General features: G+C 55.1%; 5 protein-coding genes across 5 annotated transcripts; 2 read left to right on the forward strand and 3 right to left on the reverse strand.

The window, feature by feature from the left end:
* Positions 1 to 1,911: 1,911 nt before the first annotated feature.
* Positions 1,912 to 4,533, forward strand: L226DRAFT_525971 (uncharacterized protein; the record flags this gene model as incomplete). The annotated part of the gene is made up of 10 exons (XM_067679018.1): positions 1,912 to 1,983; positions 2,037 to 2,520; positions 2,593 to 2,657; positions 2,719 to 2,985; positions 3,041 to 3,217; positions 3,264 to 3,428; positions 3,475 to 3,681; positions 3,739 to 4,091; positions 4,157 to 4,300; positions 4,356 to 4,533. 10 exons carry the CDS (start codon positions 1,912 to 1,914, stop codon positions 4,531 to 4,533), a joined length of 2,112 nt encoding a protein of 703 aa, XP_067531068.1.
* An 809-nt stretch (positions 4,534 to 5,342) lies between these two features.
* On the forward strand, positions 5,343 to 6,868 carry L226DRAFT_593407 (uncharacterized protein; the record flags this gene model as incomplete). The annotated part of the gene is made up of 4 exons (XM_067685620.1): positions 5,343 to 5,443; positions 5,497 to 5,596; positions 5,698 to 6,226; positions 6,525 to 6,868. The coding sequence occupies 4 exons, from the start codon at positions 5,343 to 5,345 to the stop codon at positions 6,866 to 6,868; spliced, it is 1,074 nt and encodes a 357-aa protein (XP_067531069.1).
* A 664-nt stretch (positions 6,869 to 7,532) lies between these two features.
* L226DRAFT_574812 (uncharacterized protein) lies at positions 7,533 to 12,264 on the reverse strand (the record flags this gene model as incomplete). The annotated part of the gene is made up of 7 exons (XM_067685109.1): positions 7,533 to 7,637; positions 8,642 to 8,773; positions 8,824 to 8,902; positions 8,955 to 9,057; positions 9,126 to 9,660; positions 9,724 to 9,807; positions 12,001 to 12,264. 7 exons carry the CDS (start codon positions 12,262 to 12,264, stop codon positions 7,533 to 7,535), a joined length of 1,302 nt encoding a protein of 433 aa, XP_067531070.1.
* A 1,055-nt stretch (positions 12,265 to 13,319) lies between these two features.
* L226DRAFT_470213 (uncharacterized protein) lies at positions 13,320 to 14,066 on the reverse strand (the record flags this gene model as incomplete). Its single annotated transcript, XM_067676291.1, has 1 exon — positions 13,320 to 14,066. One exon carries the CDS (start codon positions 14,064 to 14,066, stop codon positions 13,320 to 13,322), a length of 747 nt encoding a protein of 248 aa, XP_067531071.1.
* A 7,058-nt stretch (positions 14,067 to 21,124) lies between these two features.
* Positions 21,125 to 22,071, reverse strand: L226DRAFT_525975 (uncharacterized protein; the record flags this gene model as incomplete). Its single annotated transcript, XM_067679019.1, has 5 exons — positions 21,125 to 21,321; positions 21,379 to 21,452; positions 21,508 to 21,766; positions 21,824 to 21,897; positions 21,953 to 22,071. The coding sequence occupies 5 exons, from the start codon at positions 22,069 to 22,071 to the stop codon at positions 21,125 to 21,127; spliced, it is 723 nt and encodes a 240-aa protein (XP_067531072.1).
* Positions 22,072 to 22,227: the final 156 nt, after the last annotated feature.

Raw genomic sequence — 22,227 nt, forward strand, 5'->3', positions numbered from 1 at the left:
CTGGAGCTACTCACTGGCACACAATTGAACGCGCTTTTCAAGATCTGCCTAGGAGGAACTAGGCGTGCCGACACTGACCTGGAGGGGCTGCATATCAGTGCAGGGGCCAGCCGAGCCCGAGAGGCCGGCACCCAGCGTCGGTGCGCCGGCGCTTGCTCGACGACGAAGTTTTCTTGCTAGCGCTCTCGCCATCACGACCTCGACGCTCGCAGCCCCCCACACGCTCGCTTGACCCTCGTCCCAGCCCAGCGCACCGACGAAGCTGGAGTGCCCGGCATTCGCATGCGCCCGACAGGCGCGTGCGGCGGGAGAGAACCACCGCCCCGACGCCCGTCGCGATCGCGAGAACAGCTGCGGGTCGCGACGGACCGGGTCGCAGACAGCCGCCCGGTTGGGCTGACAAAGGGAAACTCCGCCATAATAGCAAGGGTGGTCCGATTTTGGTCCGGACCAATTGGTCGGATAGAGGGACCAAACCAACCCTATAACCCCGGCAAAATAGATAGACGCTGGGCAGAATACTGCAGCTGCAGCAGGCCTAGGGAGAGGGAATAGAATGGCCCAGAACGGCCTCGAAATGTGCTCGAAGACGATAAGATCTGGGTAGGATTTTGGCGCCTAAGAAGCGCCGGGCCGCCCGCGTTCGACCCCTTGCTATGACTAGGCTCTATACTGCAGTTTACCAATTCGACTCTCTTGCTTTCTTCTAGATCTTCCTCATGCGCCAGTTCCTGCCCATCCCCGATGCCATCGGCAGAGATAGCTGAGGTGAGTTGCAACCTGTCTGTCTCGTTGCTTTGTGCCACCATGGCTAACTGTCCGCAGCCGTGCAGTGACAGATACAATCTCGTACACCCACGAGGCCAGCTGCAGCAAATGTTCTATTCCAGCAATTCCTCCCGATGAGCCGCTTCGGTCCCCGCCGTGGAGTTCTCCGCTTGCAGCATTTGTCTTTCGCGGATCAGTACGCGTCATGCACGTCCGCACTCCGGCACAACCTCGCTTCGGCCATTGCTCCAGTCCTCGATCGTGCTCTCCGTGTCTGGCATGGCGTTCCGAGTCCACCTCTGGTTCAATTGCAATTATGCCTGAGCTTACAGGACTGTCTTCACCTCGGGAGTTGATCATGATCATGGTCAGCAGAACCCTCAATGTCAGCATATTCTTTCGTCTCACGCCCTCTGATGTAATGGACATCCGTTCACGCCCTCGGGACCCCAGAGCCCACCGGAGGATGTCACATTGGCAGAAATGTGCGTATGCATCATGCATCGTCGTCATGATCATCTGCGTCCGGCTAAGGTCAGCGGCCCCGCCCGTCAAATTGTTGAGGATGCCGCGGAAGTGACATCCCTCGTAGGCAGGCAAGCGTCCTTCGAGGACGTGTACATTTATTACTTTCGGAGCTCTCGTTGAAGCTGGGCTCTGTTGCCGGTAGAGGGTTGTTGGTAGAGAGATCGACGTGCGAATACAGTGATGAAGGAAATCTGACATGTACCGACGTGTACCGATGTGTGCCCTCCAAGCGATGGATATCCTGTCCCCCCGATATCGATCGATCCTCAGGCTTACCACCCGCGGAAGGCGTTCTTCGCTCCGAGACATCCATGCTCAATGATCAGTCTGCGCATGGATGTTATCGAAGTTCTCATGTATCGCCGACTCGTGCTGTGCTATGAGTTGTACAGCTGTAGTGAGAGCTCCGTACATCGAAGTTGTCATTAGCAGACAGTGCCACGCACAGTTGCGAGATATTGCCCTATACGCACCTCGAAACCTGAGAGTCTAAACATACATGTTCCACGCATGTTTCCGCACTAGGAAAGTTTCCTGATCAGGATAGGCTCTCTACGGCATGGACACCTATAAAGTCAGCTCATTGAGTCGACCAGAGTCAACGTAGATCGTGCTATGGCTGACGAGGACGACAGTATGTCTTCTGACTGGGAATCAAGTTCCACATCGCCTAACCTTTCTGAACAAGTGAGTCCGTGTGATTCAGGTTGTTCGCGAGTTTGAATTCTGATGCCTCCCAGTGTTCAACACCCGTTACAGCGATCAATACTGGGCGAGAGGAAAAGTCGATCTATGATTGGGCTTTCCACAACACTCAGCGGTCGAACAACAACGTTCAGTCATCCGGAGCTCATGGGATTAAGGAGGACCCACGGTTGCATACACCGGTCCTTCTTCCCGGACCCGAAAGACGCACGGGCACGAATCACAGTACTCGGATAGTGCCGCATGACCTCTCATACCATCAGGGTTCAAGCAGACAGCGCTCTGTCAACGTTGCAGTTTCAGATTCTCTTGATGGTGTTTCAACGGGAGCGCCCCGTTCGGAGTGGGAGCTACCGGACTACGCTGTTGGAGGACCCTCTGACGGGCCTCAGATCCGTGGCAACCCCAGCAAGGAAGACGTCCGAGATCGTCTTACTCTACAACGTCCCCTTACGATGGGCTTCAATAAATCCACGCCGGCCGTCAGAGAGCGACACGTGGATGAGTCGTACGTTTCAGGTATGCATGTCGAGAACCACGACCTAGACAACAGCGCTCATGAACCCAACCCCTGTCTTTCCGGATATACAGTGCCCTATCAGACTAATACCGACCAACTCACGACAAAACACAAGAGTGGCAACGCTGTCATACATGTGAGTGCATACTCACACTCGCTTTCAACTACATCCTCACGCCATATGCACGATTTGCTAGTCCAAGGCGACCAGAGTCATTGCGCCCGGCCCACTGGCACCGGTGCCTCCCGTCAGGTATAACGGCATAGCTGACACTGTTGGACCTGTCGAGCATCGGGCTGGAAACAACAGTCGACATGCTTTCGGAGAGAATTCAGGTCACAAGTCCACGCCGATCGAACAGATGCATGAAGAGACCCCGAATGCGTCTAATCCAGCGGATGTCTTAAATGCCACGACATCGCCTTCACCATTCGCGCATGCGACTGGCTACAAGACCCAACAGGTGCGAACATACCGGATGTTGTAGATCTACAGTGTATTCAACATTAAACGGCTAGGCGGAACCCCCCGGCTATGGTCGCCAGGGGTACGGAAGGAAGGTTCGCGACTCCATGGCGATTGAACAGACGTACAAGAAGAGCCCAGCTGCTTCAGACTCAACGAAGGACCCAGAGCTACATGCCACTACGTCCCCCTTGCCACCCACGCATGCAATTGGTCACGGGAATCAACAGGTAATACGAATATGATCTACACAAGAGTGCGCCTGACTTTGGCTAGACGGAACCCCCAGAGAATGGCACAAGTCACCGTGTGTACGAAGGCGATGCCCGCCAGACGTACAAGACGATTTTGGTTGCGTCTAACCCACCGACGGACTCAGGGCCACGCATGACAACACTCTGCCCCCCATCTGTGTATGCCACTGGGAATGGGAACCAACAGGTATGTATCAGATGTTATAGAAGAACATGTCTCACTTCAAATATAGGATACTCCTGCCGTTCACCGAACAGGCTCTAGGATGGTTGTCACTGGATTTACTTCGCGGATTGTCACAGCCCCGGAAATCAGACGCTTTGCGTCTCAGGATAGCTTTGCAGAAGTCATTCGAAAGCTGTATCTTCCGCCGGATGTTCCCCGATGGCAGCAGCTAGTTCGAGCTGCAGTTCTGATAGTGGGAACAGTCGAGGAGTGGGTATGTGACGACAGCCTGTCTGTCTTTGAGTGGCGCTGACGAGCTGTATCGTGACAGGTAGCAGAATACGCTACCAGAAGCTTGGATTTCTCTCTTACAACACCAGAGTTCGGTGAATCGAAAGAATGGATCGCAGAATGGCTCGAGCTGCAACCACTTAGCCGATTCCCGGGTACACAGTCGTCTATCGACCATCCGTCGGCGTTGCTCCACCCAGAAAACATTCACCCCAGCGAATGGGCGTTGTTCTGGGCGCACAGTCGTCAGGTGATATTCGGTGTTCTTCTGGGCCTTAAGCTATGTTCTTCCCACGTGGATCCCGGGGTTGTCAGATCTTGCCGTATGGAGAATGAGCTATGGATGGCGTGGATGGACGATGTTACATGGGTACTGGAAAGCCTCCTGACACTGTAAGATCGCTGCATGATGCACCCTAAAGACACTACTGACACGGGTTCAAATCAAGTATGTCTAGGCATGGCAAGACGCTGCTGCATCCGTATGTCAAATTTCGGCTCTCATCTTCTATCTTCGTTCCTCGAGGCAGCACCGGTTGTCAAAAGACACTTGATGGCGGGCAGCCCTCAATGCCTACGGGTCAAGAGAATAACCACATTATGTACGTCGCGTTCTGATACCGGCGTTTTAGTTGTTCATGTTACCGCTGTCTTCAGTCAACAGAAGAAAAGACAACTAGACAGCGGGGACCACGATGAAGGCTCCGATACCAAACGTCCACGGCCGTCTTTGATCCAGAAGTCCGTAGCATACAGGGACGATTACGACCAACAAATTAGTGGGAATGCGAATGTGGATGAACTGGCGGGCGATCACGAGGGTAGTAGTGCTTAGGCAATCCTTGGACGCTCACGCTTCGGGCATTCTTCTCTATACGGCAGGACATAAGTGTCTGTACAATCGTCTTCGTACTTATGATATCATGCGGAGGGTATATTCAGCTTCATTTCGACAGAGTCATAGTGAATAAGGACCGGCGTGTGGGGGCGGCCTCCGGGCCCGGCAGCACGGACGTAATGTGGAATGCAAATACAACGGGTCGACCACTGAGCTTACGGATTGCCAATAGTGCTGTGCGGGACCGTAGGGGTCTGACCGTCCCTTCCCGGGTGCAACGCAGGCGTCAATGACGCAGGGCGCACTGCTAGCCTAATAGAAGTGTCATGAGTCAACATACACGGAGATAATATCCCACGAGAGCACTCACCACTCGTTGAAAGAGAGAGCGGCGCACGTAAACAATATACAAATGCCCTTCAATCTATGCGTCTAGAGGTGAGATAGCAGCGGCATAGAGGATCGTGAAGACGTACCTGACATCGAACGTACTGGATTCGGACATGAATGGACTTGAGGGTAGCAAGCGATATGCATAACTGGGTTGCAACTGTGGCCTTTGGGGGATGGTTCCGTACACCAGTTGCAACCGTCGGGTTTTCTGCCCCTGGGTGACGTTACCGTTTCACTTCATCTTCGCACCTCTCCTGGCTATCGAGTACGGTGTTTCTGATGCTATGTTCTCAGTATCTGCATACCACGGCGCCGGCGATGACACGTTGTCACCGAGCTGCTGGCCTGCACGCTTCCTCAACTAGTGGAACGGCGTATTCCCGCATCCAGCAACTGAACTTACGAACGACGCCATGCGTCGAACGAGCGCATCGTACTTTGGCTTCTGCAACGCCCACCATATTCCCGACATCACCGACATGGTCATTGTTGTGTTGAATGTCGACGATGCAAAGTGCGTGCGATTCCTGTCCGGCCCGTGTGCCAAAGCTGACGCTGTCGACTTAGCTCTGATGCGTATATGGAGGAGTTTGAGCTGCTCATCCCCTTCATCCTGATCCGGCCGGACGCGCCAGCTGTGCTCATACTCGGCCACTTCAGCCCTCAGGTTGCGCGCAGCGCAGTCAAAAGGTTTCGCAGGCGCCGACCACTGGCACAGTCTCGTCGCGCGCTTCTACGATATCCCCCACGTTAGGTACGTATCCGCAGCTCGAGACTCCGAGCTTTGCACTGACGCCCGCGCAGCATGAAGCCGATCCGGACCCGCACTCAATCGAGAAGTACTTCGCGGACCCCATCCTCGCGAATGTCGCGGGGCACGAGGTGATCGCCGACGTGCTCACATCGTACTTCCAGACGCAGGTATGCTTGACCTGGGCGGCGATCATGGGCCACTCTGCGGAGGCTCTGCCCTCGCCTGCGGCCCCTGTCTACCCCGACGGCCAGGCCAAGCATCCCACGGACGCACGGGGTCTCTTCGGTGGCGTCGCCCAGCGCAAGGGTGCTGCTGGCGCCGCCTCGCCGGAGGACGAGCAGATAAACCGCGCTGCTGCCGGCGCCCTCCCTGCTAGCGTTGTGAGCGGCGATTCGTCCGGACGCACCATCAGCCAAGAAGTTGGCAGGAGGTTGGCGGAGAAACGTTGGTGCATACCTTCCGCGAGGTCCTCGGGAGTAGGCCATCTGTCCATGATCTCGAAGAAGACTGGGATGCTCTTCTTGCCCGCGGTCTTGTTCAGTAGTGTGACAGCTATGAGCACCTTCCATGGGCTGTCCGAGACATGTTCTGCATGGTTGTACTGGTGATCAGCGGTACATGCTACAGAGAGGAGCGCGGCGGACCTTGGATGAGGATAGGTTTCGCGTGGTAGAGCTCAGTCATTGCAGTGAGGAAGACTTCGTAGAAAGAGCAGAAAGTAGGATCCGACGTGAGCGCGTTCAAGTCTAGTTGTTTCTGGAAGAAGCGGCTGTTAAAGTCGCTCTGGCGGACTGGTGACTCGGACCTGGGTTTCTTGAGTGGACTTGGACTTGGACTAGAGAAATAATGCGATTCCATGTCCGCTCGCCGTCGCACCCGCGTCTGCGCGTGCCCCTTGTGCTCATCAACTCCCGCCCGGCGGACCTCGAGGACGGGCCCTTCGAGGAGGTCGCGCCGTACTGCGTGTCTGCGAACGACCTCGTGAATCCGCCGCCGCTGCCGATGTTCGCTGGGTCCGGCTGGGCGGCGTACCACCCGCCGCCGGGCAGCGCGGAGCTGTCCTCGCACGCGCACTCCTTCTACTCGAGCCTGCGAGACCAGCAAGCTCAGCTCACGTTTGCGTGCGATGCCATGTCTCGCACACGAATGGGCCGGTTGGCAAGAGCCCTCAGCATAGCCGAATAGCGAGTAGTAAGGTATTACTTAATGCTGGTCAGGGTACCTGAAGACGGTTATCTGGGAAGTCACACGAGGGCGACCTTCGAACAAACAATCATGGCATTAGGGTTATCAAATTACGAGCTATTTACACCACATGGCCAAAACATGCAACCAACAACAATACAGTGAGACAGCGCATTTGCACGTCGCCTCGCCCTCCTGCTGTGGGATTGACTACGACCACTAATAGCCCTCCTCAATTCTATTAATTATGAGTTCTATTATGTCGAACGAGCTCGGCTACACACCTGATGCGAGCGGGGCTTGATGGGAGATGACGACAGGGCGGAGGCCTGAGTCTAAAAACGAATGCTGAGTTTGACCTCCACAAGCTCTGAGTCTGAACAAGAGGTCGGAAAATATGCGGAGAAGCTTGTTTTCGGACTCAGTCCTCCGCCCTGTCGTCATCTCCCATCAAGCCCCGCTCGCATCAGGTGTGTAGCCGAGCTCGTTCGACATAATAGAACTCATAATTAATAGAATTGAGGAGGGCTAATACGAGCCGGGCCGCGCCTGGCCAACACTCGTTGGCCTGTGTGGATTGATATGCCTCCGGGACGATAACTACACAGGGCACATGCGCTCCGCCAAAAAAAAAAAAAAAATACGAGCCGGGCCGAATGGTCGACTAGGTCACGATGGCAAGCACCCCGTTCGCCTCTTCCTCGATGTCGCTGGCAGGTATGAAGTAGATGACCCAGTCGCGGCCGTCCAGGTCTTTGAAACGCCCGACCTACGGATAATCATGAATTAGTGCATATACAGAGCGAAGGGTCAGACGAATCTACAGCTAAGTCCTGCCCACTGTAGGGGGCAAAGCCTGACCCGCACGCAAGTGTTTGCTCGTCGTCTTATGCAAGTTGCTCTCGGCTGCTCGCTGTCCATCAGCTCGGTTCGTCCCTCCGCACAGCCTCAAAAAATATCTCTGCGAGAATTGAGTAGGGCTATTGGCCACCTCGAGCCCGCTCCGAACGCTTGTAGGAAGTTGAAATTCGAGAAGAGTGCCGGATAACGAGATATCGCGGCCAACTCGACGATGAGCGGCGGGATAGTCGGACCCTGTAGTCATGGTCGACAAGTCGGTAAGTACGTTCCGAGTAAGCTGATCAGAACTGCGTAGACGTACCTAAGCCGACCGACTCGTCGGGCTGAAGCCCTCAGCGAGCACTGTGAACCCCCCAGGACTTCAGCGATGCATATGCTGGAGGATGTGCCAAACTTATGCTGCAGTGAAGTCGAGCAGTCCCTCCCGTAGAGGTATCTTGTAACTGCCATGATGCAGGGCCAGTCCTCGCATCTCGATTCTTCGGATCGAAGCGCCCGCGCAGCGCGCAAACACAATGCCAATCTCGACCGTGGGAGAGGTAGGCAGCAGAGTACTAGCTCAGGACGCGTCTGATGAGCTCGACAACACATATGGGCGAAAGACACACCAGAGTACCGGCCTTCATGATCCTGACACAGACATTGGCCTGCTGACAAGGCTAGAATCCACAGCAGCACTGTTACGTGCCGGTCAGTCCTGTCCTGACTTCAGAGTAATTCCATACTTACCAGCTCTATATGATTCTGGGAAAGTCCAACAGGACGATATGGTAGAGTGGACAGGGGAACAGGAGGTAAGCCCTGACAGCGGCGCGGTGCGTGGAGGCCACTGCGCACCACTCATCGCGCGCTGTCTGCGCAAGTACAAACGAGGTCAGGACGGTATCGTCGAGAGAAGAACGAAACACATACCCTCACAGCGTCCGTACCCCTCCCGCCCTCCTCCGCTTCAGTTCCTTCCTGATCATCGTCACTGTCGTGCCCATCGCGGACCACTACGCGATCTGCGTCATCCAGCTCATCCTCGAACGCGATCGCCTTGCCCTTGCCCTCATCAGGTGCAGGGTCTGCCTCTTCGTCCTCGAATCGGAGACCTCCTCAGCACGTCGGAGAATATCGGCCTTCATCTGTTCGATGAACGAGCGGTCCTCTAACACCGCCTCCGCATCGCCGCTGCAACCAACTCCATCGGTACTCGCGGTGATACAACATGGGATATACGCACCTCTTCTTTCCAATCCGAACCTGAGCCAGATCCATGTTCTCTTCATCCCAACTGTTTCTCCGCTCTTTTGTGTACGTGAACTCTTCCACCTTCGGAGCAGGGGCTGGTCTCGCCGAAGGAGCAATTTGTGCAGCCATCGCCGCGTGTACATCAGCAGGGACGGCGCAGTACCGTCGAGGAGAGCTGCAAGCAACCGCTCGGCATCACCGCGGTAAGGGTTATTGTCATGCGACAGGAGATACCGGATCCAACCCGGATCCTGGCCAGAAAGCAGCTCCAGCACCTGCGCTACAGTCATGTCGACATGCTCGCCCGGCACCGAGTCGCTGGCCAGTGTCCTTCTCCTTCCCCTTGACATCTCCTTCCCCTTGACATCGTCCGCTGGAGGCTTAGAGGCTGGTCCCCGACCGAGGTTGACAATGTCAGGCTGGATGCCAGAGGAGCGCAGGATGAGCTTGAGAGCCCCAGGCTCGCGGGATCTGGACGCCACCTCCTCCGACCTCGAGCGCAGAGACGATTTCATGAGATTCGTACGCGCGTCCTCGGGACGACGGAAGACATCGGGGAGTGTTTTGGAGAAGTCGTACGCGTGCTGGTAGTCTGCGAACAGCGGGCGATTGAGGAACGGTGTTGGGGACAAGCCATACGCCCCAGCGCCGGATGGTAGCTCCAGGAGGTCGAAGATGACTTCAAACGCGGGCTCTGCCTATGCGGCAAGATGGTGCCCCGCCGACACGATGGAGGCGACACCATCGAGGAGCGTCCGCACGAGGACGTGGAACGTATTGAGTGCGACTTTCGTCTCCAGGAACAGACGCTCCCACTCGTCGAGCCCATGGCCTCGCGCTGCATCCTGAGCACGAACCTATTCAGCGCCACGTCTCCCAGCTAGGTCCTCCACTCGTCCGTGTCGGAATTCCACATTCTCGCACCCGTCCGCCCGCCGCCCATTAACACTCAGCCCACGCCCATGCCCGTTACACTACCGAGCTCAGGCTCAGGCTCCCGCGCAGAATTCTCTCTGCCCGTCTGATCCATGCGGACCCGGCTCCTCCTCCTCCCTCGCGTTCGCTTCTCAATCGACTGCCACACTGGCTGACCAGTGACTGACTGGCCGCGGCCACAATCTTTCCGACCGCTCCGGGCCCTCGACTCGCTTCCCCTCCCGCTCTCCTGGATCTGGACGCCCGAGCATGTCCAGGCGAACGTCAGTGCGCCTGGAATCTTGACGGCGTCTCAGAAGCGAGCGCGTGCTGCCATCGAGAGGTCATGATCATCCTGGACCGCTGACGCTCATCTCTTTTGTTCATTGCAATGGCGTCATGCGCCTAGGTGAATGACGATTTTCAACGTACAGCGGGTTCGGAAGCCGTTGATACGGACGTGGACAAGCAATGTAGTGATTGTCGGCGTGGGCCTTGTTGTGTGCCAGATTACACATCTCCGGACAAAAAGTCGAATTGCAGGAGCAGCTTGGAGCATGTGGACGCTAGTATGAGAGGACGAGACAGACGTCGTACGTAGAATTGGCTTCTTGAGAGTGGGAGAAAACGACGTCGCTCTCAACGGGAGTGGTGAGAGCACGTCGGCCTGCATCACGGGCCATCGCGCGGACGAGCGAAACCTCTGGATTGCTGAGATGACATTTAGATAGGAGCCGATGAGGAACGACGAACTCACACGCGGCAAGGTCCGCTGGGAAGGAAACAGTAGGAGGCGGGGCATGTGAAGGTGCAGCTCAGCCTGCACAGGGTTAGTCGTCCACGTTGCGGAGCTATGAGAGAAAGAAGGCGAGGGCGCGGAACAGCTTCGAGGCGTAGAGCCGGACAGGAAAATGAGGAGATAGTGCGAACATGTCAAGCGGTGAACGCACAACAGCGTGGTCGCTTCGGGGTCCTCTAGATCATGGATCTATTGGCCTTCGCCAGGCTTTCGTCTTGGGCCTGTGTACGACACTAAAAATGGAAGACGAACAGAATCGCGATGCAATAAATAGATATTTCGATGGGAAGATAATCAGGCGCATGATCAAGAGGGACTGTGGCTGGGTGATGACATACTGTTCAGAAGAATGCGCGTTTACGTTGAAATAGATGTCGTTTGTGCCCTACAACGGAGAGCATTGCGAGGGACACGTCTTGGATTGTGTCCGAGAACTCTCATTCTAAACATCGTCACCGATCAGTAAGGTCTGTTGCGATGCATGCGTTTGATTGACGCACTTGATAGGTTCTCAGAAGGGGGTTGAATATGAGGATCTACACCGTACATGCAACGAATGAGTCCATCATTGTGTTTCGAGTAGTCGCATTTAGGACGCAGAGTTCATTTCAGCGGCCTTTGATACGTCAACTTTGGGCATATCGACCGGGCGAGCAAAAAGTAGGGAGGCAAATATGGTCAAGAGCGACTCGAAGCTGTTGTGCGCGACTTCGGCTTCAAGAGGAGGAACGCCCTCCACAAAGACGCGCGCACGGACATGGACCTTTCATATATCACATTCCGTGACAGTGGTCACTCAAGTCCCGACCTCTGAGTCTACGCCCCCCTCCCGTGACGATCCACACGTATCCGCTCGTCTCCGCCAGCACCCCCTCTCCCCTTTCCCGTTCGAAGCTGGGCCCCCAATCGACCACGCGAGCGTGAAGGTCTCGTCGATCGCTCCCTACTTGCGCTCAGCGAACAACTCCTCGTACACGCGGACACTGACGATCTTTCTCAGGATAATCCCATTCGAGAAGCTCAGGGGCGACCAGGCCGACGAAAACGTCCTCGGCGCAGCCTGTGCCCTCCTGGACTTCGTCTACTACGCACAATATGAGATCCGCTCTGATACGACTCTTGCGCACATGCAGCAGGCCTCACTAACTTCCACAACCACAAGTACACATTCCAGACTCTCGGCATACGCGAGCACTACAACATACCTAAAATCCATTCATTGCGTCACTATATTGCGTCTATCCGTCGTCTCGGGCGTCTGGATGGCTATAACACAGAGACATCAGAGCGTCTCCACATCGACTTCGCGAAGTTTAAAGCTTACCATGCTAGCAGAAAACGCGAATACTAATCGCAAACGACCACTTGGCTCCAACGCCAGGAGGCGATCGTCGTCCGCTCTTCGTATCTTGCATGGGTAGTCGGATAGTCGGAAGAAGATGAAGAAGTCGCCTAGAAACTGCGTGATGAAGACAATGACGAAGCAGAGGAGAACGAAGTCGAGTAGCAGGAGACGAACGATTAGATGGCAGAAGGGCAAGACGACGTGGCAGGTAATGGAGTTCAAGAATTCAAAGCGCTGCGGCATGTTGCACTCAAATGTAGCGCGCGCGTACCAGATGCCTAGGCCTTAAGCTTAGATCTCGCGCCAAGCCATGGCCATTTCACATGATCATGATCATGAGTGCTACGCCTCGTAGGCGCTGAAACGGAGTCTTTCTGGATGCAGGTACCGTCTGTATCGAGCTGTCAATGTTCGCGGATGAGCGGCTGCTGAACAGGAATATTCCAGGAGACCGACTACTTCCTGCCAGGCATCAACACTACGTTGGAAACCGCGCTCGTTGGCATTGTGGTCCGGGGAGGGAGTGAGCGCTTCGGCGGGCAGCTGCGAGGCTTCGATCGCGAACACTCACCTGTCGTGTGGTGGTTCGCAGTCATATTGAGCTTACAGACATCGGTGCTCTTACAGGTACGTGCTCCACTTGCCTGCCGCTGAACCACTGCTCACGAGCGTTCTCCAGCTAGGTCTCGTGAAGCCCGGAAACGAAGCGTGCTCAGAGTACAGAGCACGTGCCTGGTCGCAGTTTGAGGTGAAGGCCATTGACATCATCGCAAACGGGTATGTGCGGGTCGCGTCTGGGGGCGTTGCATTGCTCCGTATGCCTCTGACGGGTCCAGGAATATGCAGCCGCCCTACGTGCGGCGCTACGCAGAGTCAACAGAGGGAGGTGCCGACGCAGCTACAAGGGTACGTAAGGAGAAAGCATCCGGCAACATTGGTGCTGGCCTTGCAATACTAATGCTTCGCATACGTCTCCCCCGGCATGTACCCCGGCGGTTGCCCCGCGGAGAATATCATAAGGTTCGCCCACATAGCCTTTGGTGTTTGCTAGTGTGAACTGACGGGAGCTGCCCCCCATCGAACTAGTCTCCTGGTGCTTCTCAAGCCCAGAGCCTTTCGATACTGCACAGTGCGGATGGCTCATTTTTCTTCCATTCGTCAATAACACTCGTTTTCTCACCCTCATATATAATGAATAACAGTCACGTTTAAAGCCTACGAACTGCAACTATTCGACATGCACACACGCGCGAATCTACCGTTTTTGTTGTTGTTCGGTGAAGCGTACTCCCGCCAACTCACTTGTTGACGATGGTGCCATGCACACGGACGCGATACACGCAGGTATAAGCGTCGTTTCCCCAGTTGTTTCGGAATCTGAACAGCACAGCGTTCGTTTTGATACCGCTGGCAGCCATATCGTCTGCCACGGGAAACGTCTGGGTCGGCTGCAGAGCATGAATGTCATACGTGAAGTTGACTAGGTTGACGAAGGTTGAATCGAGGAAGTCGTGTGTATAGCGCATCACATTGGTGTGGTCCAAAAGTTGGGCAGCGGTTGCTGTGACCAAATCAGGTCCCATAGCCGAGTGTCCCTCGGGAATGATCCAGACCTCGACTTCCTTTGGCGCGCTGGTATATTGAAACAGCAACGGTTTCGCCACATGATCAATAGTCACAGCCTGCGCAATGATAGTTTGAGCTAGCGACACTCCCAGAGTGCCACTCGAGCCCTCCATGGCCCAACAGTATCCCGGATGGACCTCGGGGTTGAGGGCCAATACAGGCGGTTTCCACTGCAGGGCATGTTGGGGTCTGGATGACCACAACCTCCACCAGGTGTGTTGCCGTGATAAGTACGTGGATGAAGTTAAGCTTTCGAGAACGTATGCTCCCGCACTCCAGAGAGCGTAATCCGCCGCTCCCACAGAGTTTAAGCTCAGATGGAAATGCAACTGACGCTCAAGGTTGGATATACGCTCTAAGAGCTCGGGTTCTAGGTCGTGCTTCAGAGAGTGCCACAGACGGTTAGGTCCGATGAACATACCATACAGGTAGGGAAATTGCAGACCCGAGAACATGCTCCCCACTAGTCGATGCACTGATATAATCTTCTCAGTGAGGAAATAGGGAACAGGACTCTCAAATGGTACTAACCTCTGTACATGTTCGTATGATTCACGGCGGATGCTTGGGGGGCGAGAAGCTCGTTCAAGTATACAGCTATGAACATCACTAGCACTGAAGTAATGATCGTTCGCCAAGGTGTAGATGGTGCGAAGACACGAAGGAAGAATTGTGCTGAGGCCCAACATATGCATAAAGCCAAGGTCACGGTGTAACGTATCTCCGCGATTGACTTGATCAACACAGTGATCACAAAGCGGCGGGACATTGTAGCACTAGCAGAGGAGGAGGTAGTTATTGACCCATCGGACTATGACCGTACTTAAGTATCCCTGGCCCCTGTGCATGTGGATACAACCCTTTACGGCTACATCCCCTACGCGAACATTCGCTTAACGAGGAATCTCTCCACATATAAGGAAGCATTACAATGCTAACGTGCGGTGTCCCTATGCCCTACTTGATGTATAATCGTTCAACGTGGACCATACCCACTCCAGCTCTGATCCTGAGTTGTATGGAAAGAGACTGCTCCAGATGTCGTTTGCTATCTCTCCATTCTGAAGCACGAAGCTAGGTCAGCCCAGTGAACGCAGATGGTTGAGGATGGACGCACCGTAACAGAAAAGGAAGTCTTCAAATAAGTGAACATCAGTCCCAGTCCCTTGAACAGCAGGAGCCTCGAACTTGGAGACTCACTTGAGATACATCGGCGTCATCGGTGACCGCGATATCCGGCACATGGGGAACCATACGCGACGCCTGTACTTCATTCGTATCCCCGGAGGCGGCTCCAGCGGGCGAAGCCTGCGCGCTCCTCGAGCCATGCGAGGGCGTGTATATAGCCGTGTTCGCGGCAGAGGTCTGGCCAGATGAAGGGTAGATGGATGAGGACGCCATCTGCGCGCGCGGAGCGGCCGCCGTCGACGACGAGGGTAGACAGGTGCTCGTGGAAGTGGAGGATTGATATCCGGACGACGATACAGGACCACAAGTAGCGTGCGCCTTCTGAGGGGAAGAAATGGCTCGAGAAGGAGTAGCCAAGGCATCGGGGAGCCGCTGCGGTGGATGCTGGATAGAGTGAAACTGCATGCTCGCGATCGCAGTTGCTTCAAGGCCAGGTGTGTGGTGTATGGCGCCTGCGGCAGCGATAATCTGTCCGGATCCCGCATGGCCACCGGTGTCGTGGTTGTCTGTGACTGCCGCTTCGTTCTGCAGGCTTGCGGCGACAGCGGTACTGTGCTCTATGACACGCGGGGTCACATGCGTAGTCGATCCGTAGGGGCTGGCCGACTGTGTAGATGGTACGGGTACAGACGAGAGTGTAGTCGCAAGCGGGCGATATGCATGCCGGAGGCCGGCCGAGGAGCTACGAAGACTAGCACCGTTGGGGGGCTGCACCTACGGTCAGGGCTCGAATCAGTGCGTGTCTGGTCGATGAAATGACGAGTCTGACGCTTACCTCGGTATTTGTCGACGGTAGCGTCCTAGACGTGAGCGACTAGTGGTCGACAATCAGCAAGTGCGCGAATTTCAGGCGTGAACCGCCGGGCGTACCATGCGTTTGTAAGGGTTGAATCTAGCAGGACGACCGGTAACTGACACTCGGTCCGGCGTATCCGACTCGATCCGGCGATCGAAGCGGAGTACTTTCTGCTTGTCCGGGAGCATCTCGTACTCCCATGTGAAAGTAGTTCCCTGCATCAACAGCGTGAGAAAGGGGAAGAAAGGGGTATGATGGGATCAGGAGTACTTCGACGGTGCCCCAACGGTCCCCGGGGTTCGGAGCGGGAGTAGGGCTGCTGTGGACGGCGCAAGATGTTGTTGGGACCATTGAGGCTGGGTTGTGACCCAGATGCATGGACGGACATGATGTGAGGAGGATCCAATGTCGTTCCCAAGCTCTTCTTAAAAGCCTGTCAGATTGCATGGCCGAAGTCAGTGGCATTACGCCTCGCATTGACACGACGCGAGCCCATGCAGACAGATGGGTGGCATACCCGTACTTCTTGCTTGCAAGCTTCTATTTCCCACGGGGATCAAGCCACTTGAACAAACCGGGATAATTGTCTCGTACGTCCTGTGACCCGTCCAGGAGTTACTTGGAATCCGGTATATGTACTGGAGTTGTCCGATGCCGATTACGGGATAATGACCTTCGCACGTAATAGCACGCGTGGCCATGGAAGCGGCGGCGGGCGATCGAGTCGTGCCACCGGTGGCACAGAGCCATGATCAGCATATCACGCAGCACCAGGTATAGGAGGAGGAGAAGCAGGAGAAGGAGGAGGAGAAGGAGGAAAAGGAGGAGGAGAAGGAGGAAAAGGAGGAGGAGAAGGAGGAGGAGATGGGCCGACGCGTACGCGTATCGCGACTATGTCGGGGATGGCTGTGCACGGAAGTTCCCAGACAGGAAGTTCCCAGACAAACCCGCGCGCGGGCATCCCGATGGGCGTCTGGTCTGTGCCTCCGTTCCTCGTGGCATGCAGGACGCCTTACTGTAGATGGCATCCGTGCGGCGGTCGTGACTGCACCGTTGGGGTACACGTTTTGGGTTGTTATTGGTAAGTAAGTACTACGCACGTTCTATCCACTGTGTGTGTACAGAGCACTCATTCTCAGGACGACTAGTATTTCTCTCCGCGGCCGGATCCGAGTCTCCCAGTTTCCGGCTTCCTTACAAGTATGTGGTTTCTCAGATCTCTCGGTCCCGTCTGTGCTCTCGGCGCGGTCTGTGCAGCTGCGCTCCAGCGGAGTCACCGAGACCGCACCACAAGTCTCGCTGATCCCACTACTACTGAAGCGGAAGTGCCCATGATATATGACGCTGTGAAGGATCCATCTCGACCTTAGATTTGCTCCTTGGTGCCCTAACCCCAAGAGCACGGCCACTTCTCTCCCCGCGCTGTTGGCAGTGTGTATACATATGTCCCAGTTGCGTCCATGCATGATCATTCGCGTTACCAGTTTCGTTTGTGGCGTCCAGACAGTTGATTGCGAACCTATCGATGAGAGCATGTTCTGTGTTGCGGTCCGGGATATTTTATTACCGGATCTGATGCGCAACAGAGTCAATGTAGTAAGCACTATTCATGTACGAGTTAGGGCAACACCCTGGCCATGGGATACCGCGCATATATGCGTTCATCGGCCTTGCCTATCATATCCTTCAAGCTTGCCTAACGATCAGTCAGAGATAGCATGCATGGAAACTCATACATACAACAGCTGTTTGTGTCGTTTTTCTGCGAGCCAAGGCTACAGCTTCGCGCAGGTAGGCGCACTGGCGCAGCATTTCGTGCAGAACCCGTTGAAGGGCGGGGGAAGGAAGGGCCAGGTTGTCAGCAAGCATTCCGCCGATGATAGATCGAATCGCCTCGGTCGCTCTCTCTATCTCAGCCTCTGCGTCGGCGAGGCGGCTCTGAAGCGCGTCTAGTACGAGCTCAGCTTGGTATGTCTGGGTTTTGGTGAAGCGCTTTTAGCTCTGCTGCCCGGCGTGGAGACTCTGGGGGACAAACCATTCGGCGAAAGGCAAAACAGCTGGGAGGCGTAGCACGGAGGATGTTCAGATGAGAACTTATAGCTGAACACCCTTATGAAGGGCCGAACATAGTCATAGAACGGATGAAAATAATACTTATTCGAGAAGAAGTCTAATGTCGGATGTGGGTCACGACAGCGATATACGCCTTCCTCCAGTCCCTCAAGGCCTCATGAAGCGCGATGTACCAGCCCCTTCTCGCCCTCCTGTCCCTTCTCGCCTCTTGCGCTCCTTGCCCATTGTCTTGAAAGACAAGTTCCGGAACTGGTGAACCTGCAAACTAAACAGATCACCAACCCGGTTCAGGAGGAGTCACAAGCACAGCTGTCCCAAGATCTCTCGCGTAAGTCGTCTTAGAAACTATAGCTAGTATCCGAATCCCTCCATCGCGACGTACAAGAACCCGACAGTGTACTCAAGGGAGCCGGGGCGGCCCTGCAACTTGCCACAGCTTGAAGCTGAGCCGCTCGCGGAAGCTTCACCGTGGAGCACGTCGGTTCCTCTTGCAAGAAGGCTGTATGGCCTCGAGGAAAGCAACGAGTGAAGTGCTCCACTCCCGAATATCGGATTCAACGATCTGGTGCACGGTCATGTCGTGCTGGTTTCTGGCTTCGAGACTATGCCTGAGACGAGTCTGTCGAGATGTAACTCGCGGTTGGCGATTCCGGTGCAGTCTCGGAATCACTCACAACTCACTCGAGCGGTCGGGACTGATGTTCTGTCGCTCATTCAACAACTATATATGCTGGTACCAGCTTCGTCGGTGCGCTGTAGCTAGGACGGACGGAATCGCGCAGACAGAGGACGTGGTGGTTGGGCTGGGACCCGGCAGAGCCGGACGCGGACACGGCGCAGTCGAGCCGCTGGGTGGGCGGGCTGACTTGAGCCGCTGTCGTCCTGTGTCGGCGAGCAACTTCAATGTAGCGAGCTGGGATGAATCTAATTCGTGAGTGCCACGTACAAGAGTGCTACGGTAAAGACATGTGTCCGGGAGGACTCACGAGCGAGAAAGTGAGGCGGGCGGGATGAAAGGCCGGGCGTGTGCGAGGTGAGCGAGCGCGATGGGATCACGATCAACGAGCGATGAGCGCGACGTGATGGGAGGACTCTGGGTGCCGGCCTCGACGGCCAGACCTTGTCGGTTATCGGACTCGGACTTGGTGCTAGGTCACCGGTGCGGAACAAGCCGCCACTCCGAACGAAGATGCGTGCTCGCGCAGCTGGTGCACCTTGTTCGGACGCACCGGGAAATTGTACTCACGTTCAGGACCCGCCCCTTCGGACGAAAAATCAAAGTTCGATAAAGCGGGCTCGCTCTAGAGCATTTTCCTCATGTGGTTTCTTAGAGCTCAGCTGCAGTTCACTTTGCGCTCAGCGATGCGGAAGATACCGATGATGGAGCCTGCCATATTGGATACGCGAGGAATTGGCGGCGGAGGCAAAGGGATGTAAGTATATCAGGCAGAAGTTACGATCTGGCCATCACTAATATGGCAAGCACCATCACCGGTATCTTCCGCATCTCGCCCTTCTCAAGTGAGCTGAGCGCAAAGTGAACAGAGCTCTAAGAATTAAACAGCCCTGCTCAATTCACTCGTACCAAATCACTTAGAAAGGACTGATACGCCACTGAGAAGGTTCTTCTCCAAGTCAAACACGATTGCGATAGGAACGTCGTATAAAACCAGCGGGAATGGCGAGCAGAATTTCACGACAACACTAGCTAATCGTGCGAGATGGCACGTCCTCCTCCCCGCTTTGACGGAGACGCCGACTCTTGGCTCTTCCAAGATCTCCCGCCGCCGCCATCACAGGAGCATTCGCCGTTTGCCAACCATACCACCGCTATGTTTATAGCGAGTGTGTCTCTATTCAAGCTATTCATCATCTAACCTGAAGATGTTTCAGGGTCCCGGTGGACAGACATCGATGCAAGGATCCAGTCCGTCCGCCCGCATTACGTTTGGCGGTCCCGCTCGTCTTCGCACTATGGAACAGGTGTGGGACATTAGGGTACGTATCTCATTCTGCGTCCAGACCATAGCTATATATTGACATTCAATCTGTCCCTATCGAAGCCGGGCTTGCGTGCCGGTCTGAACAGCGGGTCGGTGCAGGTGAGTGGGTCGATGCATATGTCATAACTACCAGTGTTCTTAAGAATTGATCCACATATAGGACATATATACCCCTCGAGTATCAACGCGCTCGTATTCCACTGACTCGGTGCTTAACGCCGTAGGGGACGTGTTCGATGCAGCGAATTGGCCAGCGGAGGTAGATTCCCAATACACGGCGACTGGCACCGACACCACTCACACGATCGGGTACACAGCTTTCTACACATGATGTGGCGTCAACGGAGACACGCACGACTCAACACCCGAGAACCGACGACGTCGCGAGGGTTTACGGTGACATTCTCGCATATGTCCATGTCAGTTCCAGTCTGACGCATGCATCAGCCCACGATCGCGAAGCCGACCCGCCGACTACATACGACACCAGGCACGCACCGCCGACTGCGTCGCCTGTGAGTTCGACGCAAGGTCACAACATAGACAGGACTATCAATCATTTGACTAGTTCTCAGGGAGCTAACCAGAGGTTGGTCCGTCACCGCAAGCTTCTTCCAGTGTAAGGCTGAAAGCTCGAATGCGAGATACTCGATGGATGCACAGGAGATCCCAGGACTGCAGGCAGCAAACCATAGTCCGGATACACAAGTCAACGACATATATATCGCTCACTCTGTTGCTTCAGTGGTGGCAGTGGACCGTCCTGTACAATGTACAGGTGTTCATCTTGCCGCGGACCTTCGTAACAGAGCTCTGAATTCGGTTGAGGCATCCTCGGATGGGCGAGCATCCTCCGATCATACTCAGTGCAAGTCTCAGACCGCAGGAGATTCGCGTTCGGTATTTCGCCGTACCAAACGCTCTCCATATGCCCCTGTGAGGAGGTATGTGATGTGCAGCACTTTTCCGCCCAGGGTGAGGTTTTCTTGCTGAGCGGTCGGCCAGGAGTCAGCGTCTCCAAGTTCTCGGTCATGCACGCAGTGAATGCTCTCCGGATACTCCGAAACTCAGGCGGTAGGGTCTATAGGTTTTACAGCGTATCGTGCTTTGCCCTCAACTCGTACTTCAGGAGCGCCCGTCTTCGTCAGAAGCACGACAGAGCTCCGGGTACAGATGTATCTGTACCATCCAATGCTCGAATCGGCTCTCGCAAGTCGCGACGTGATCGCAGTTGAATATCGATATGCTATCTCGTGTGGTGGCATGTAGCTGCCTCGGGTAAATGGACAGATGATGGTGAGGAATGCAGAGATGGGGTAGCAGATAGGAGTACAAACGTATCAAGCGTACAAACGTATAAACGAACAACTGGCGGACAAACGAACGACGGACACCTCATAGAGCGCGACGGAGTCGATTAAGCTTCATCAAGGATACCCATGTCATGCAGGAGCTCCACGAGGGAATCGAACTCCCTGGTCATCTCAACGAGCCCTATGGTGACCTGAATGAATTCCTTGCGCATGGAGCCGAGCTCGTCGTCGAGCACCTGATCTCGAGTAGCTCTCGGGAGTACCTGGTCACGGACGAACGCCCACACGTCCTCCACGTCGTCTGAATAAGAGCGTCAGCAGATTGGAAACAGAGAGGAGTGAGTAGCTTATGGCTTACGCGTTTTGGCAGGACTGTTGTACTGAACGAAAGGGGCCTGGGAAACTCCGACGTTGGAACGCCAATTAGCAACTCTGCAGAAGGACAAGGATTAACTAATGAATGGGCGTGGTGTGTAGGGTTTCTCACTTGGCGCGCGTTTCCTCTAGGTGCTTCTCGGTGCCCCGCAACGGTCGCTGCGAAGCAGTTGCGCTGGAAGGTTGAAGGATACCTATGTCCTCCAGGAGCTCCACGAGGCATTCGAACTCCGTGGTCATCTTCGTAAGCCCTATGGTGAGCTTGTTCAATTCCTTACGCATGGAGCCGAGCTCGTCGTCGCGCGCCTGAACTCGAGTAGCTCTGTGGAGGACCTGGTTGCGGACGAACGCCCACATGGCCTCCACGTCGTCTGAACAAGAGCATCAGCAGATTGGAAACAGAGAGGAGTGAGTGGCTTATGGCTTACGCGTTTTGGCAGGACTGTTGTACTGAACGGAAGGGGCCTGGGAAACTCCGACGTTGGAACGCCAATTGGCGACTCTGCAGAAGGACAAGGATTAATCAGTGAATGGGCGTGGTGTTTAGGGTTTCTCACTTCGCGCGCATTTCCTCTCGGTGCTTCTCGGTGCCACGCAACGGCCGCTGCGACGCAACTGCGCTGGAAGTTAGCGCTGCGACCACGCTCTTCCCAACAGGATAGGGTCGGTAAGACATGTTTTGGCTGGCGAGTGAGAAGATGCGAAGTAGTCGAGGGATGCGGCGATAGGGTCGAGGGATGGGAGTCGAGAGATACGATGCACGAGTATTTATCGTCTTCCAGAGGAGGGTCCTGCGGGGTACAAACAGGTATCGGAGAGACTTTGCCTATTC

The sequence above is a fragment of the Lentinus tigrinus genome (genome assembly GCF_003813185.1).
Source record: "Lentinus tigrinus ALCF2SS1-7 unplaced genomic scaffold L226scaffold_37, whole genome shotgun sequence".
NCBI lineage: Eukaryota > Fungi > Basidiomycota > Agaricomycetes > Polyporales > Polyporaceae > Lentinus > Lentinus tigrinus.